The sequence below is a fragment of the Theropithecus gelada genome, chromosome 15 (assembly GCF_003255815.1).
Source record: "Theropithecus gelada isolate Dixy chromosome 15, Tgel_1.0, whole genome shotgun sequence".
NCBI lineage: Eukaryota > Metazoa > Chordata > Mammalia > Primates > Cercopithecidae > Theropithecus > Theropithecus gelada.
This window is the reverse complement of record NC_037683.1, coordinates 88,120,998-88,135,566: the sequence shown is the minus strand read 5'-3', so window position 1 is coordinate 88,135,566 and position 14,569 is coordinate 88,120,998. Positions and strand designations below refer to the sequence as shown.

At 39.2% G+C, this 14,569-nt stretch overlaps 1 protein-coding gene across 2 annotated transcripts in view; it reads right to left on the bottom strand.

Moving 5' to 3' along the window:
• The window catches only part of RORB (RAR related orphan receptor B), a 191,477-nt gene that overhangs the window by 19,068 nt on the left and 157,840 nt on the right, over positions 1 to 14,569 (bottom strand). For both annotated transcript variants that reach the window (XM_025359722.1, XM_025359720.1), the window contains exons 5-8: positions 8,316 to 8,437; positions 6,777 to 6,909; positions 3,790 to 3,897; positions 1,625 to 1,735 (exon numbers count right to left, since the gene is read on the bottom strand). In XM_025359722.1, coding sequence (XP_025215507.1) covers positions 1,625 to 1,735; positions 3,790 to 3,897; positions 6,777 to 6,909; positions 8,316 to 8,437 — 474 coding nt within the window. The remainder of the gene's footprint in view (positions 1 to 1,624; positions 1,736 to 3,789; positions 3,898 to 6,776; positions 6,910 to 8,315; positions 8,438 to 14,569) is intronic.

Sequence of the window (14,569 nt, the reverse complement as noted above, 5' to 3'; positions counted from 1 at the left end):
GGCATATACTTTGTTTTGCTTTGTTTTGTTTTTTTTGAGACAGAGTTTGTTTTTTGAGACTCCAGTCTTGTTTCCCAGGCTGGAGTGCAATGGCACAATCTCGGCTTACTGCAACCTCCGCCTCCTGGGTTCAAGTGATTCTCCTGCCTCAGCTTCCCAAGGAACTGGAATTACAGGCACCCACCACCATACCCAGCTAGTTTTTGTATTTTTGGGAGAGACGGTTTTTTACCATGTTAGCCAGGCTGGTCTTGAACTCCTGACCTCAGGTGATCCGCTGGCCTCGGTCTCCCAAAGTGTGGGTTACAGGCATGAGCCACCACGCCAGGTGTAGCATATACTTTTAAAAAGTATTTCACTCACTACAGTTCTAGTCGATCCATAAATATTGTCATACCTTGAATTCTTTGAAAACTTGGCATTTCGGTGCATTTTAGAGCCAGCAGAGGTCTTAGTTATTATGGAGTCCATCTTTTTTACTTTATAGACGAGGAAACTAGGGCTCTGAGGGGTCAAATGTCTAATATCACACAGATACATGGTGACAGAGCTGGTACCAGAATGTCCACCTCCATGTCTGAAGTTTTTCCTCTTCTACCGGGCAGTCTTCAGTATGAGTAATTTTCCCCTCTGCTGTCCTCACCTCCTTTTAAAACTCCTGATACAGGTGACCCTTCTACAACGTGGGTTTGAACTGTGTAGGTCCAGTTATATGAAGATTTTCCTTCTGTTTCTGCCACCCCGGGACTGCGAGACCAAACCCTCCTCCTCCTCCTTCTCCTCAACCTACTCAGTATAAAGATGACCAGGATGAAGACCTTTATGATAATCCACTTCCACTTAATGAAAAGGAAATCTGTTTCCTCTTGCTTATAATTTTCTGAGTACCATTTTCTTTTCTCTAGCTTACTTTACTGTAAGAATACAGTATACAATACATTTAACATGCAAAGTATGTGTCAATCAACTGTTTATGTGATCAGCGAGGTTTCTGGTCGACAGTAGGCTATTGGTAGTGAAACTTTTTGGAGTCAGAGGTTACATGCAGATTTTTGACTGCATGCAGGGGGTTGATGCTCTGACTCCTGCATTGTTCAAGGTCCAATGTATTGCTAAGAAAATAGGCACTAGCATTTGTCTGAAGTGAGCACATCAACATGAATTTGGGCAAAGATGCCAACACAAGAGGTATTTAAAGAGTAGTAAGTGTTCCTTTTACTTATGTAGGTCCCCATTCTGGAGCTTTCATGTAGGTACATTTCTACTGTGTCTCATCCAACTGGACATTTATTTTCTAGGTACTTTATTCTTAAAGTCAAAATAGAACTTGGCTGTAACTCAGGCCACTATTTGTCTTCCTTTATTTGTTAAGGAATGATTCTGCTTATCTGAATCTGGAATAACCCCTACCCCATGCTCTACTCTTGCTTTTGGGCCAAAATTGGTCATTTTAATAAACTTGAGGCTACTCCCTTTACACTGTCCAAAAATATCAAAAGCTTGGTAAAGAAAATACAGTTCTGTTAAAGTTTCTCCTGAACACTTTGGCTTAGGCAGGTGTCATCAATGTTAAAAATAGTAAAACAAGTTTTTTAAAAAGGTAAGAGAACTGAGACTGCCCTACCTGGAGATATCAGAACAGCAGATGAGAACAAAGCGATCTCCTCCTCGGTCAGCTGCAAGGAACACAAATTCTTTGCAAAGTCAAATGCTTCATTCACTAGGTCATCAGAACCTATAAAGGAGAAGAAAAATGGAATAAAAATACTTGAACTTGAAATGGGGCAAGAGTAAGAAAAATCTCATAATCAATAAGCTATCCAAGGAGGTGCATACTAGACTTCTAGAAAAGATATTTTTTAAGTTTCTAATTGTAAAAAGTGATTGACACTAGTCAAAGAATGAGAAAATTGGGCAACATCTTGGCCAGGCAATCGAAGTTAACATTACCTACCAACGACAAGCAAGTAGACTTGGTGCGTGAGCAGTGTCACATCTGCCTAAGAGTCCATACTATGATTATATCCTTATAAATTTGAAATGCTTTCACATTAAAGAATATAAAATAAGTGATTTGGGGATCCTTTACAAGAGAGATAGTATTCATAGAAAACCTAAAACATTACATATAGGGGCTGAGAATTGTCAGTCTTCGTAGCACTTGAAGCTAGCAATGTAAGGTATTCTGGTCTTTTAAACTGAGACGTTAGAAATATCTTATGGAACAGAATGAGATACACTTCAGTTTTGCAGTTTCCTTGGAAATTTGATTAAGGAGCTAGAGTTCATTTCTTATTACCTTCTAATGAATGACTCACAGGTCAGTTGCTTAGCTGTTGTGAATTTTGGAAAATAATGTTGCATCTCTACACTGATCCCTGGTAAATGTTTATTTGATGAAGCTGGAAATATACTGAGGTTGCTTGCCAAGGCTTTTCCTCCTTTCTTGAAAATCTAGCCTTGGAGATGACATGGATGTGTATCAACTGTAGAAGGGAAACATTGCCAGCCCTGATGGACTTGTTGTTGGCTGCCATATCAACTAACAGCACAAGAGGTGAAAGGGCAGTGGCCTTCTTTGGTGTCCACGGGCAGGATATGGAACAAATGGCACTATCAATCGTTAAAACGTTTCCTGGCATCAGCCCATCTTTGCTAATGTTCTTCCTATCCATGCCATGCACTGATGACTGGATGTGATGATATACAACACTTCCAAACAAAGACTGACTCTGTTAGTGCATTCCCGCAGGAATGGTCTGGGATCATTGTGGACAGGTTGGCATGAACTCTCTGTGCTCCCAGAACTTTGTGAATTAACTTCTGTGGGTGAGAAACAAGTAGAGGAGCTCCTCTTTGAATTAACTATCTTAACTCATGATGATAAATTGACATAAGAAACTTAAGAGGTCACCCCCATGGATGACCAGGGGTCTACGCAATATACAATAAAGTTGAAAAAAAAAAAAGCTGATCTCACAAAGAATGATCTGTAATTCAGCCCAGCTCTTTTAGCATCAGTCTCTGGTTCTTTCTTTCTCTTTCTTTCTTTTCTTTCTTTCTTTCTTTCTTTCTTTCTTTCTTTCTTTCTTTCTTTCTTTCTTTCTTTCCTTCCTTCCTTCCTTCCTTCCTTCCTTCCTTCCTTCCTTCCTTCCTTCCTTCCTTCCTTCCTTCCTTCCTTCCTTCCTTCCTTCCTTCCTTCCTTCTTTCCTTCCTTCTTTCTTTCTTTTTTTTATAGGGTTTCGCTTTGTCACCCAGGCTGTAGTGCAGTGGTGTGAAGATCACTCACTGTAGCCTCGATCTCCCAGGATCAAGCACTCTTCCTGCCTCGGCCTCCCAACTAGCTGGGACTACAGGTGTGTATCACATGCCTGGCTAATTTTATTTACTTATTTTATTTATGTGAGATGGAGTCTTGCTCTGTCACACAAGCTGGAGTGCAGTGGCATGATCTCGGCTCACAGCAACCTCCGCCTCCTGTGTTCAAGCGATTCTCTTGCCTCAGCCTCCCGAGTAGTTGGGATTACAGGCGTGAGCCACCATGCCCATGTCTCAATAGGGTTGTTTTCAGGAGGGTCTTCAGTTCTCTCTTTCTTTTGTATTGGAGGCCACAGTTACAAGATCAGGAGAGGCTCACCTGAATTAGAAGCTCACCTGGTCCATCCCTTATCGAATAATGAGATACTAGTTCACATCAAAGAATCAAGGCATTTCATTTGCCAATTTCAATCTAAGTGGAGAAACTGATGGTAGCTAATAAAATTGTGTCCTCATCAAAGGGAAACTTACCTAAGGCTTTGAACATTTGCATTCCTCCATATTTTCCTTCAAACAGAACAGTGTTGTTTAATGGGTTGAAGGCACGGCACATTCTCACTAAAACCACTTCCAAGCAACCTATGAGTAAAAAATAAAAATAAAAATAAAGTAAAAATATACATATATATCCAATAATAAGAAGTTATTACTGCATATAGCTAAGAGACTTTCAAGAACTTTAAAACACACAGAGAGACACATACAGACACACAGGCACACACCTGCAGAAATCCCTTAAGTTCCTTCCCCTAAAATAACTATTAGGTTGGTGCAAAAATAATCGCAGTTTTTGCCATTGAAAGTAATGGCAAAAACCTAATATATTTGCACCAACTTAATATGTTAGAAATAAAGTTTTCTTGATACTTACATGAAGAATTAAGGAGAAAATATATTTTACAGGTGGCTAAGCTGGAGGGCAGTGACATTACTTGTTGAAAATAAATTTCTCTCTATTTTTTGACTAATATTAAAGCTAGTTCGATTCTTGAATTCACAATTGATGAAATGCGGGCAAGAATTTTGTCTGCAGTGATAGGCAGCCATTATTATTGTATTCACTCTTGCATCTCCAGGACCAAGAAAATTTTCTGGCGCATAGTAGTTGCTAAGTAAATATTTATTGAATGAATTTGTTTACTACCATTGTTTTTCCCTTTGAGCACTATTAACATCCTGAGGAAATACTGCTGCATAGCCTCTCCATGTTTTGGAGAAATGGACTTTTGCCCCACAGTGTAGTTGAAATTAACAGCCAGACTCAGCAGCCACAGATTTGTATGAGAGCATCATACTGGTGATTAGCCTACAACTTTGGTACCTGTCTTAGTCCACCACTTTATCTTTGTGTCTCTGTTTTATTTCCTTTGCTGTAAATATGTTTGCTGATTTCTCTCTGCTTGTCTTTGGTATGTCACCTAGCATAGAGGCTTATACATGGGGAGGATTTGCAAGTATTAATTGAAGGAATGCTTTTCTGACACACACAGTAGATGGGTACCATTTATTGAGTATCTACACAATGGAAGGAACTTTCTTTGGCCTCTTACATTCATTTTTTATCTTTGCTCCTTACAGTAACTATTTCAGATGAGTTTATTAGCCCTATTTTATGGAGGAGTTACGCGAGGCTTGAAAATATTAAGTACCCTACCTTTTTGACTAGAGTCAACATTTTTACACCAGGTAGAGATGTTAAAGATTATATGGTTCAGTGGTTCCCAAATGTCAGCCCATGGATTGGCTATATCTGAGTCTTAGTTAGAGATGCAGTGAACTGGGTTCCCCTCCAGGAGATTTGGATTCCATGGGACTCACAGTGCCACTCCAGGAGATTTGGATTCCATGGGACTCACAGTGCCCATGTCTCTGAACTGTCAACAGTCTCCTTTGATGTTGTTGATGTAATTCCGAGTTTGGAATTCATTGTTTCTAGTCCATCTCTTTATTTTATAAATGAAGAAACTGCTATCTAGAGAGTTTAGCTCAAGGTCACATATCAAGATTTCACTTTTCAAAGAGGGTCAGAAAAAATATCTTCCATCCTATATGTTTTCTAGGATCTTACTACTCCCCTATCAAGTCGTAGAATCCATGTCTCCTGTCCTTAAATCTGGGTGGGCCTTCATGACTGATGGTATATAATGGAAATAACAATATATGCTTTCTGAAGTTAAGTTAGAAAAATCTATGCATTTCTGCCTTGTTCTCTTGGGGTGCTAGCTTTTGGAGCATAGTGATTATGTTGTGAGCAAATCCAAGCAGTCTATGGAGGGTCTCACATGGAGAGGAACTGAGGCCCCTAGCCCAGTTCCAGGCTGTCAACCAGCACAACTCATCAGCCATGTGAATGAGCCAATTTGAAAGTGGATTCCTCTGCCCTCAGCTGAACTGACTCAGTGAATACCACATGGAGCAGAGATAAGGTCATCCCTGCTGAGCCCTGCCCAAATTGTAGCTTTGAGAGCAGAATAAATAATTCCTGTTGTTTTAGTTAAATTTTGCAGTGGTTTAGATGACTGGTACATCAAGTTGGCACTTAAGTCTAGGTTTTCATCAAGTTGCATCATTGGGTAAAGAAGCAGCAATATCTTAGAATAACAGTTATATTTGGCCCAAGTTCAAATGCCAACTTTGCCATGTACTGGTTTTGTAATATTGAACATAGATCTTCACTTCTCTGAATCTTTTCCTCCTCCTCTGTAAGATGGAAATAATAATATAGATCTCACAAGATTACTTGAGATATCATAGGGAAACATAAACATATATGTGTGTTATTTTACATATGAGTATGTTATTATTATTATCATGGCTTAGGTCTATGAAAATTCACATAAACACCATCGTGGTTCTTATTTTCTGTTTTCAAAGGGGCCCAAGAAAGACAAATAATTTCTTTTTCCTGTTTGGTAATAACATCTGCAAAGTCAATCATATGCAGAGTTTCTTGAGCTACTTCCGTTAAATTTGTGTGTGTCAGAGAGTGTGTGAGGGAAGGGTAGGGAAAGATTAGAGTACCGTGGAGTTTCTCCTGGTGTATACTGGCTGCAGGCTATCCTCATTAAAATGATTGGAAATGACCACAGAGGCAGAACTCAGCTAGCCTGCATTTTTTTTTTCCTTTCACAGAAGGCAAGGAGTACGTTTTAGCGCCGGCTCAGCAATTCAGCCACCTTGACACGCTAATTACTTGCACTGCCTGTCAAGCTGCGTATCTCAACCTCTGCAATTAATAGCTTCACTTTCAATAAGCAAAATTGTGTTTGACTTCAAAGGGGAACTGAATGAGTATCAGGGCATTTTTATTACTGAGCGTTTCCTCGGGGAGTTGGCTGACAATGTGGGTGGCAGAAACGAGCTGCATATGGGAAGGAGGATTTTCTAGAACCAACACAGTGCTAAGGGCTGACCACATCCTTATCTGAAATAGGCCCCTCATGAATCTTCTTGCTTACCTGACTTCAGAAGTAGAATTTGATCATTTTGACAGAGCTCCATGAAGCCTGTTATCCGCTTTGCAAACTCCACCACGTATTGGATGGCGTGAGTGATCTGGATGGCACATTGTTGCCACAGTGCTTCCCTGGACTTCAGGAGAGAAGACACGCAATGTAAAGAGGGCAAACGACTTATGGAGAGTCCACAGAACACTCAGATTTGCCTTCCTGGTGTTCACCTGTCAGTTGGGGCCCAAGGAGGGAATTTATAGGATTCCTTTAAAAGAAGACGGCACTACTTTTATTTTTTTTTTTCCCCCTAAGATAACATTTTGACCTGTTTGGACCTCAGTAGGCCAAAATGATCAAAGTACTGAGGCTAAAATAACAGCAACATTGTTTATAGTATGTAAGGATAGCTTTGTTATTTTCTTTACTATTTTTTCCTCCTTTTCCTCCTTCTCACCTAAACGAAGCCTGAGTTTGTAAAGAAAATAACAGATCTATCTTAATATACTATTAATATAAAAAGCAAAGCTTTGCATTGAGGGATAGCGGTTTCATTCACAGGCTTCCATGACGTCATTTTCATGGGTACCTGATGGACACTAAATTTGTAACATTTTTATGTTGTGTCTTTTTTCCAGACCTACAGAGATTGTTTTTTGGCATAAAAAGAATTCCGAGGAAAAAGGCATTATATTAAATCAAATCATTCTCCTAAGTTCAATAGAATCCCCCAGATATATTTTAGTCCTCGGGTTATTTTTTGAAATGTGTTAATTCTAATTTGTATTGACCATAGCGACCCAATACCTTTGTTTCCCTCTTTATATAAAAATACTAAGATTTAATTGTTCTGGTGGAGAAAAATCAGCATATTGTAAACATTTATTTAGATATACACATACTTATATATTTTATTAAAGTTATTAAAGTTCCATCTACTGGTAGATTTTGTAATTGGGGATCTCTATCCCAAAGTAATATAATGTAAATGCTGAAAAGCAACAATAAATTCCTCTTAAAAACTTCTTCAATAAACCCAAAGAAATAACATAGTGTAATAATAAAAATACGGGATGAGTTGTTCCTTTTTTTTGGACTCTTTTTAACATATAGGGCAAGAAGAAAATTTAGAAAGCTTTGTTCTATATATTTGTTGTGTAAGTTTGTGACAGTTACAACTGCTGTGATTATTACATTGCTCCTGCTCCTTGCCTTGACCCAAGAAGTCATCAAGAGATGTCCTAAAGTCATTTGATGAAGGCACAGTCTCTGTAGTCACTCAAATAGGGCAGTGGTTTTCAATCAGGGTAGTTTTGCCTCCTTAGAAACAGGTGGCAGTATCTGGAGACATTTCTGGTTGTCACAAGTGTGTGTGAGGGCGATGCCACATCTAGTGGGTAGAGCCAGGGATGCTGGTAAGTATCGAACAATTTGCAGGATGCCCTTACAGAAAAGAATTGCCCAGCGCAACGTGCCAATAGTGCTGAGTTTGAGCAAGACAGCAATAGGGTAATCACAGAAAAACTTTCTCATGGTTGCCCAGAGTACCTTGCTTTGATAAGCTTTAATTTCTTCGTAGGTGTGGGTCTGCCACGCCAGCTGGTGCAGCTCTTCCATGGTGTATTGACATGTCTCCAAATGGGACTTAATGATGTTCTGTGCAATTCGATCTGTGAGAAAAGATATCAAGTCAAAGTTTTGTGAATAAAATCACTCTGCTCATTAGCTTTTAATGTGTTTACTATAAGAATGCCTTTTGGAGATACTCCAACTGTATTAAAGTGTCTTCAACATTGCTATCTATCTTAAAATCTTCAGACAAACTCTTTATTGCCTTTTTTCAACTTTCAGTATTTTAATCAAAATTTACTGCTTTCCCCCAGATCTTTTGATCACAACTTAGGGGTTTTACAAGTTGTAAACCATTCGAAGGTATTTATTTTTAAAAAAGACATAAAATTATCATATTTCTTGCTTTTTGGCTTGAAAGTCAACTAACAGTCTTAACACTTGTACTCCAAAACACTTTAAAATGTTTTGAAAATCACTAGAACCCTATTGTTTATCTCAGAAAGGGGGCATTAAAATATAAATTTATTTGCCTATATATTTTTTAAAAGGAAGCATTAAAGAATAAACTAAAAGAAAGGCTATGTATAGAGGAAATAGGGAATAGAATGCAGGGACAAGGAAAGAAATTAAATTTTCTGATAATATTTTTGTAGATTTGACTTTGGGGCAATGTAAACATCTGACATAATAATAGGAGAGGTGGTATACACAATACAATATTGGCTTATGAGTTGATAATGATTGGAATTGGGTCATAGGGACCACTATATTCTCTTTTTTAATTTTTTATATAATAATCTTTTTTTTAAAAAAGTTTAAAAATGATTAAATGATTATATTCACAAAAATTAGTAGCAAGCACAGTTTTGGGTAGTTTATCTCAATCAAATTGTACTTCACATTGTATCTTAAATACCAATCATTTTGGGTTTTGAGACATGAAAGTTGAGCAATAGAACCAGATAAAAGAGCTGTCCTTAAAAAAAGCCTGCTGTGGGAGATCAAGACCTCCTGGTCAGCATGGTGAAACCCCATCTCGACTAAAAAAACCCACAAAAAATTAGCCAGGTGTGGTGGCACACTCCTGTAATCCCAGCTACTCAGGAGGCTGAGGCAGGAGAATCACTTGAACCTGGGAGGTGGAGGGCGCACCACTGCACTCTAGTCTGGGTGACAGAGCAAGACTCCGTCTCAAAAACAAAGCAAAACAAAACAAAACCAGCCTGCTGTGAGTCCCCTGAAGGCGGCTGGAGCTAGGAGGTGGTCCCTTGTCATCCCACCTGCTATTTAAAATAAAATTTTCTTGTATTTCAGGGTGTGCCATTTCAAACGTAAGTTCTGTTCTTTCTAAATGACCAACCCCATCTCTCCAGGACAGCCCTCAAAGCAGCATTTGGGTGTCTCCTTTCTATCTCACTCAGCTTCTGGTATACAGGGTATGAAGTAAATTACATTTTAGTGAGGTAAAAAACAAAAATTTGTAAATTTAAGCTTCTAATAAATTTTCTAAATAAAAATCTCCTATAGACCATCACCCGGCACATTGGAAACACTGAATAAATGGTAGCCACCGTTATCCTTATTAGGACAGTCTACAGAGTTTGTCCTCAGGGGAGCAATATGATGACTCCAATGGAGATAAAATTCAGGGGATATATTTAATTCTGCAATCCATCCTACTGAAGGAAGATATTTCAATATTTATTAGAGTTTTTCAATCAAAATAAAATAATGCATGTAGAAGATGCTACCAAATGCTAACTTCTGATGATAGTTCTACTCTATTGGGTTCAGCATTGAGCATTTCAAGACTTGCATTGCTTATGATATTACAAAATCCTTTCTTTAGAAAATCCTGTATTCGAAGTTTATTGAACATTCTCCTATAGTATAAAAGGGATAAAAATTCCTCTATCCATCATATTAAAATAGATTGGTATGTCATGGCTCATCATTTTTCAATTTCACTGGGGCAGTCTAATAACTTAGAATCTAGAAAACATATTTGCTCTCCAGTAGGTATATAATGATAACAGAAGATTTTATAGCTTTATAGTTTTCAAACTATTATCTTCTTGGTGTAGCTTGTTTTCATCTTCAAAGACATGCTGATGTGTTGGGCTTCAAGGTTTTTAAACAAGACGATCATTGCCACTTACAATTGTATTATGAAAAACTCTATCTGTTCCTTTATGATATCTGCCTGGAACTGTTGGCCGAAGCTTAAGAATTCTCTGGCCTTCTGATATCAAAATATAGGAGTCTATGGTTTACGAGGAAGGGTAGGTACAATAAATACGTGGGAAGGTTAAGGAAATAGGAAATTAAATCCACATGCATGCTTCAGGACTCAACCCGGCTGGCCATGCCTGGTGAAAGTTTCCCTGCCAACCATGTCCTCAGGAAGAAGGGCTGGCTGCCATCACACTTTGATTCTGCCTTAATTGAACCCTTGTTCCAGTGAGACTCCTACTGTGGTTATTTGAATCCCTATGTTTGTCCCACACCCTTCAAGATTATGAGCTCTTCAAGAACTGGATAGCAGATCCCAGTATAATGCCTTCATATATTCATTCACCAAATATTTTTGAGAAGGTACTCTATATCAGGTCAAGGTATAGATTAAGAAACAAAGATTTTGGCTTTTCTATTCTTTTCCTTTCTTTTCTTTCTTTATCTTTTTTTTTTTTTTTTTTTTTTGAGATCAAGTCTCACTCTGTTGCCCTGGCTGGAGAGCAGTGGCACAACCTTGGCTCACTGCAACCTCTACCTCCCAGGTTCAAGCTATTCTCGTGCCTCAGCCTCCCGAGTAGCTGTGATTACAGGTGCCCACCATCATGACTGACTAATTTTTGTATTTTTAGTAGAGACAGAGTTTTCTCATCTTGGTCAGGCTGGTCTCGAACTCCTTACCTTAAGTGATCCACCTGCTTCAGCTTCTTAAAAGTGCTTCGATTACAGGTGTGAGCCACCATCCCCTACTCTTGCCTTTGTTTTAAAGTATTTTACAACAATATAATTTCATATCATGATGCAATAAATGCCCACAGTTATTGTGGGAGCCCAAAGAAGAAAGTGGCTCACTTAGTCTGGGGGTAGGGGCAGGAAAATAACCATAGAGGAGATGCCTGGGTCTTGAAGGATGAGCACAGTTTGCCACATGGAGAAGAGAAAGATGCATCCCAGGTAGAGGGAATGATAGAAAGCTAGCTGTAGGCTAGGTAATTTCTGACATTACATCTTATATATTTACAACCTTTACTTCTTTACAACCAGCCTCCCCTTTACTGAGGAGAGAAGTGAGGTGTAGAAAGAGCAAGTGAGGGCCGGGTGCGGTGGTTCACACCTGTAATCCCAGCACTTTGGGAGGCCAAGGCAGGCAGATCACGAGGTCAGGAGATCGAGACCATCCTGGCCAACATGGTGAAACCCCATCTCTATTAAAAATACAAAAAAAAAAAAAATTAGCTGGGCATGGTGGCAGGTGCCTGTAATCCCAGCTACTCGGGAGGCTGAGACAGGAAAATCCCTTGAACCAGGAAGTCGGAGGCTGCAGTGAGCCAAGATCAGGTCACTGCACTCCAGCCTGGTGACAGAGCGTGACTCTGTCAAAAAAAAAAAAAAAAGACCAAATGAGTCTAGACCAGTTTCTATGGAGCTAGTAAGCAATGTTTTGAAACCGAGTCTGTGTTTCCTGGCTTGAATTTTACCAATTCAGAGATAACTGGTAACCAACCAAAGTTGTAAAATATTATCTGTTTTTTGGCTTATTTATTTATTTCTGAGACAGAGTCTCATTCTGTCACCCAGGCTGAAGTGCGGTGGCGTGATTGTGGCTCATTGCAACTTCCACTTCTGGGGTTGAAGTGATTCTCCTGCCTCAGCCTCCCGAGTAGCTGGGACTATAGGTGCACACCACCATGCCTGGCTAATTTTTGTATTTTCAGTAGAGACCGGGTTTCTTCATGTTGGCCAGGCTGTTCTCAAACTCCTGACTTCAGGTGATCTGCCCGCCTTGGCTTCCCAAAGTGTTGGGATTGCTGGCGTGAGCCACCACGCCTGGCTTTGGTTTTTGTTTTAGAAAGGTGACTTTGGTCATGGTAAAGATGGGATGGCATTAGTGAGTACATGAAATTAATCAGGCTGTTGCGAAAATTCAGGCAAGCTCTGAGGAAGGTCTGGACTAGGTCATAATGACAGAGGTGGAGTGGAGGAGCTAGATTCAAGACAATTTTGAAGGAGAATACATGGGACCAGCAGATGTGGCACTGAAAGAAAATGTTAAATATAGTAGGTGCTCAACCAATGTTGAGTTAGGGAAGATAATGCTGAAAGATGATCCGTCCATCCCCTCTTCCTTCCTTCAATTGTCTGCTTTATTTTGCAAAGGACTTGTAAGAGTTAAGATTGATCCTTTGTTTGATGATCTTAAAGCCTAAGCACTCAGATGGCTTTGAAGTCAAATGGCAAGCATGCAAAATTATTTTCCATATCCTTGTGGTGGGAAATACAAGTCAAATCTCTTTTGAGCATAAGACTTATTATGAATGGCAATGAAGGCAAAAGCACAGTAGCAGCAATTGCAGACACATTCCTCCCCCACTTTCTCTCACTGTTCTGCAGTGCAGAGGTGAGCCACGTGCAAAAGCCAACTTGACCCTCTCAAATCTCAGGTTGATACAAGACACGGTACAGCTAGACTTAGTCTCATGGGAGCAAGGCTGGAGGGCTCATTCTGTCAATTAGAAAGATGCTTGAATGTCCAAGGAGATGGTTTGCTTAGACTGAGAGTCTGCAGTTGTGAAAAGAGAAGGATTTAAAAAGAAAGGCCAAAGGAGAGACAATGAATACAGTATGCAAAGTTCCTGTTGGGAGCCAAAGGAACTTTCAAGAGTCCTTGCTTGGAAAAGTAGAAAACGTAAAAGTAAATGTAGTCCTCTCTAGGGACCAGCCACATGAGAAAGTCCAGACAAAAGAGACTGAGGTAAAAGAGCAGAGGATATGGAATCTTTCTGGGCAATCTCACATCCTTCATCCGTTACCCTAACTTGGATTGCAGCTGTTTTCAGCTCAGTTTTTGTTGGATTCTTTGACTGGCTTGGGCTGCAGATGGTACATGTCGAAGAAGTAGTCAGCATGCTCTGTGCTGGAACAGTAAGTCCAACAGGAATATTGCCCAGATAACTAACTGATGGGAAATTCCACCACCTCCAAAGGAGATGCACACAAACCCTACGCTCTGCGATTCCTGAGACCAGAGATGAGGCTGGAGAATTCTTAAGTGGGTGTGAAGGAAAACTTGTAATGAAAATGCAGCTACATCTTCTCAGTAGTTAAGATTCCCTACATGTGTTCAGTGAGACAGAGGTTTGTTCAGTTTACTAAGAGTATGTGGGCTGCTTTGATAGTTAATATAATCATGTAGAGGAAAGAGAAAAACAATCGTATATGCTCAGTCTGTCCAGTCATTCCCTTTAACCATGATAAGGAAAAAGTGAACATTGATGCAGGCAAGGAAAAATTGGGTGTGTATTACAGGTTAATATTAAGTCCACATTCCTCATTTTCTATTTGTTAATTTCATGAACAATCACTTGCTATCACTTTCTCTCTTTCTCTTCCTTTCCCTTCTACATTCTCATATGTATAAACACGTAAAACTTCCCCCTCTGCAAAACTGCTGTTTTGTTTTCAACTTTGGCCCTGATACTATTCTTTGTGGAAGGCTTATTTGAATCCAAGAGTTATATTCAATTAACAGAATTTGTAACTTTATATATTAAGCAACTTTATGGGATAGAAATGGCAATGTGTGATTCAAATGAAAAAAAAAAGTCTTAGAAATTGTTAAAATAATTGATATAGGTAAATATACTTCTGTATCACTTTGATGAAAAAAATATTTTAAAATATTGTTAAAATTGTCACACCTCCCTAGAAGTCTTAAGGGTAATCTTTACTTTTGATGTGGGCAATAAGAAGAGAGAAATTAAATTTTTGAAGGGAAAACTAGAATAAAATTGATGGCAATTCTCAATAGTGTGTGCAGTAATTATAGAACCCTGGGGCTGGAACTAACCTCCTTCCTCCATTTGCAAATGGACTGTATCTAAATAATCCTAGAAATTAGTTGACTCTCCTTTCTCTCTCTCTCTCTCTGTGTCTCTCTCTTTGTCTCTCTCTCTCTCTCTCTCTCTCTGTCTTTCCCTGAGACTGTAAAGGACTTCTAC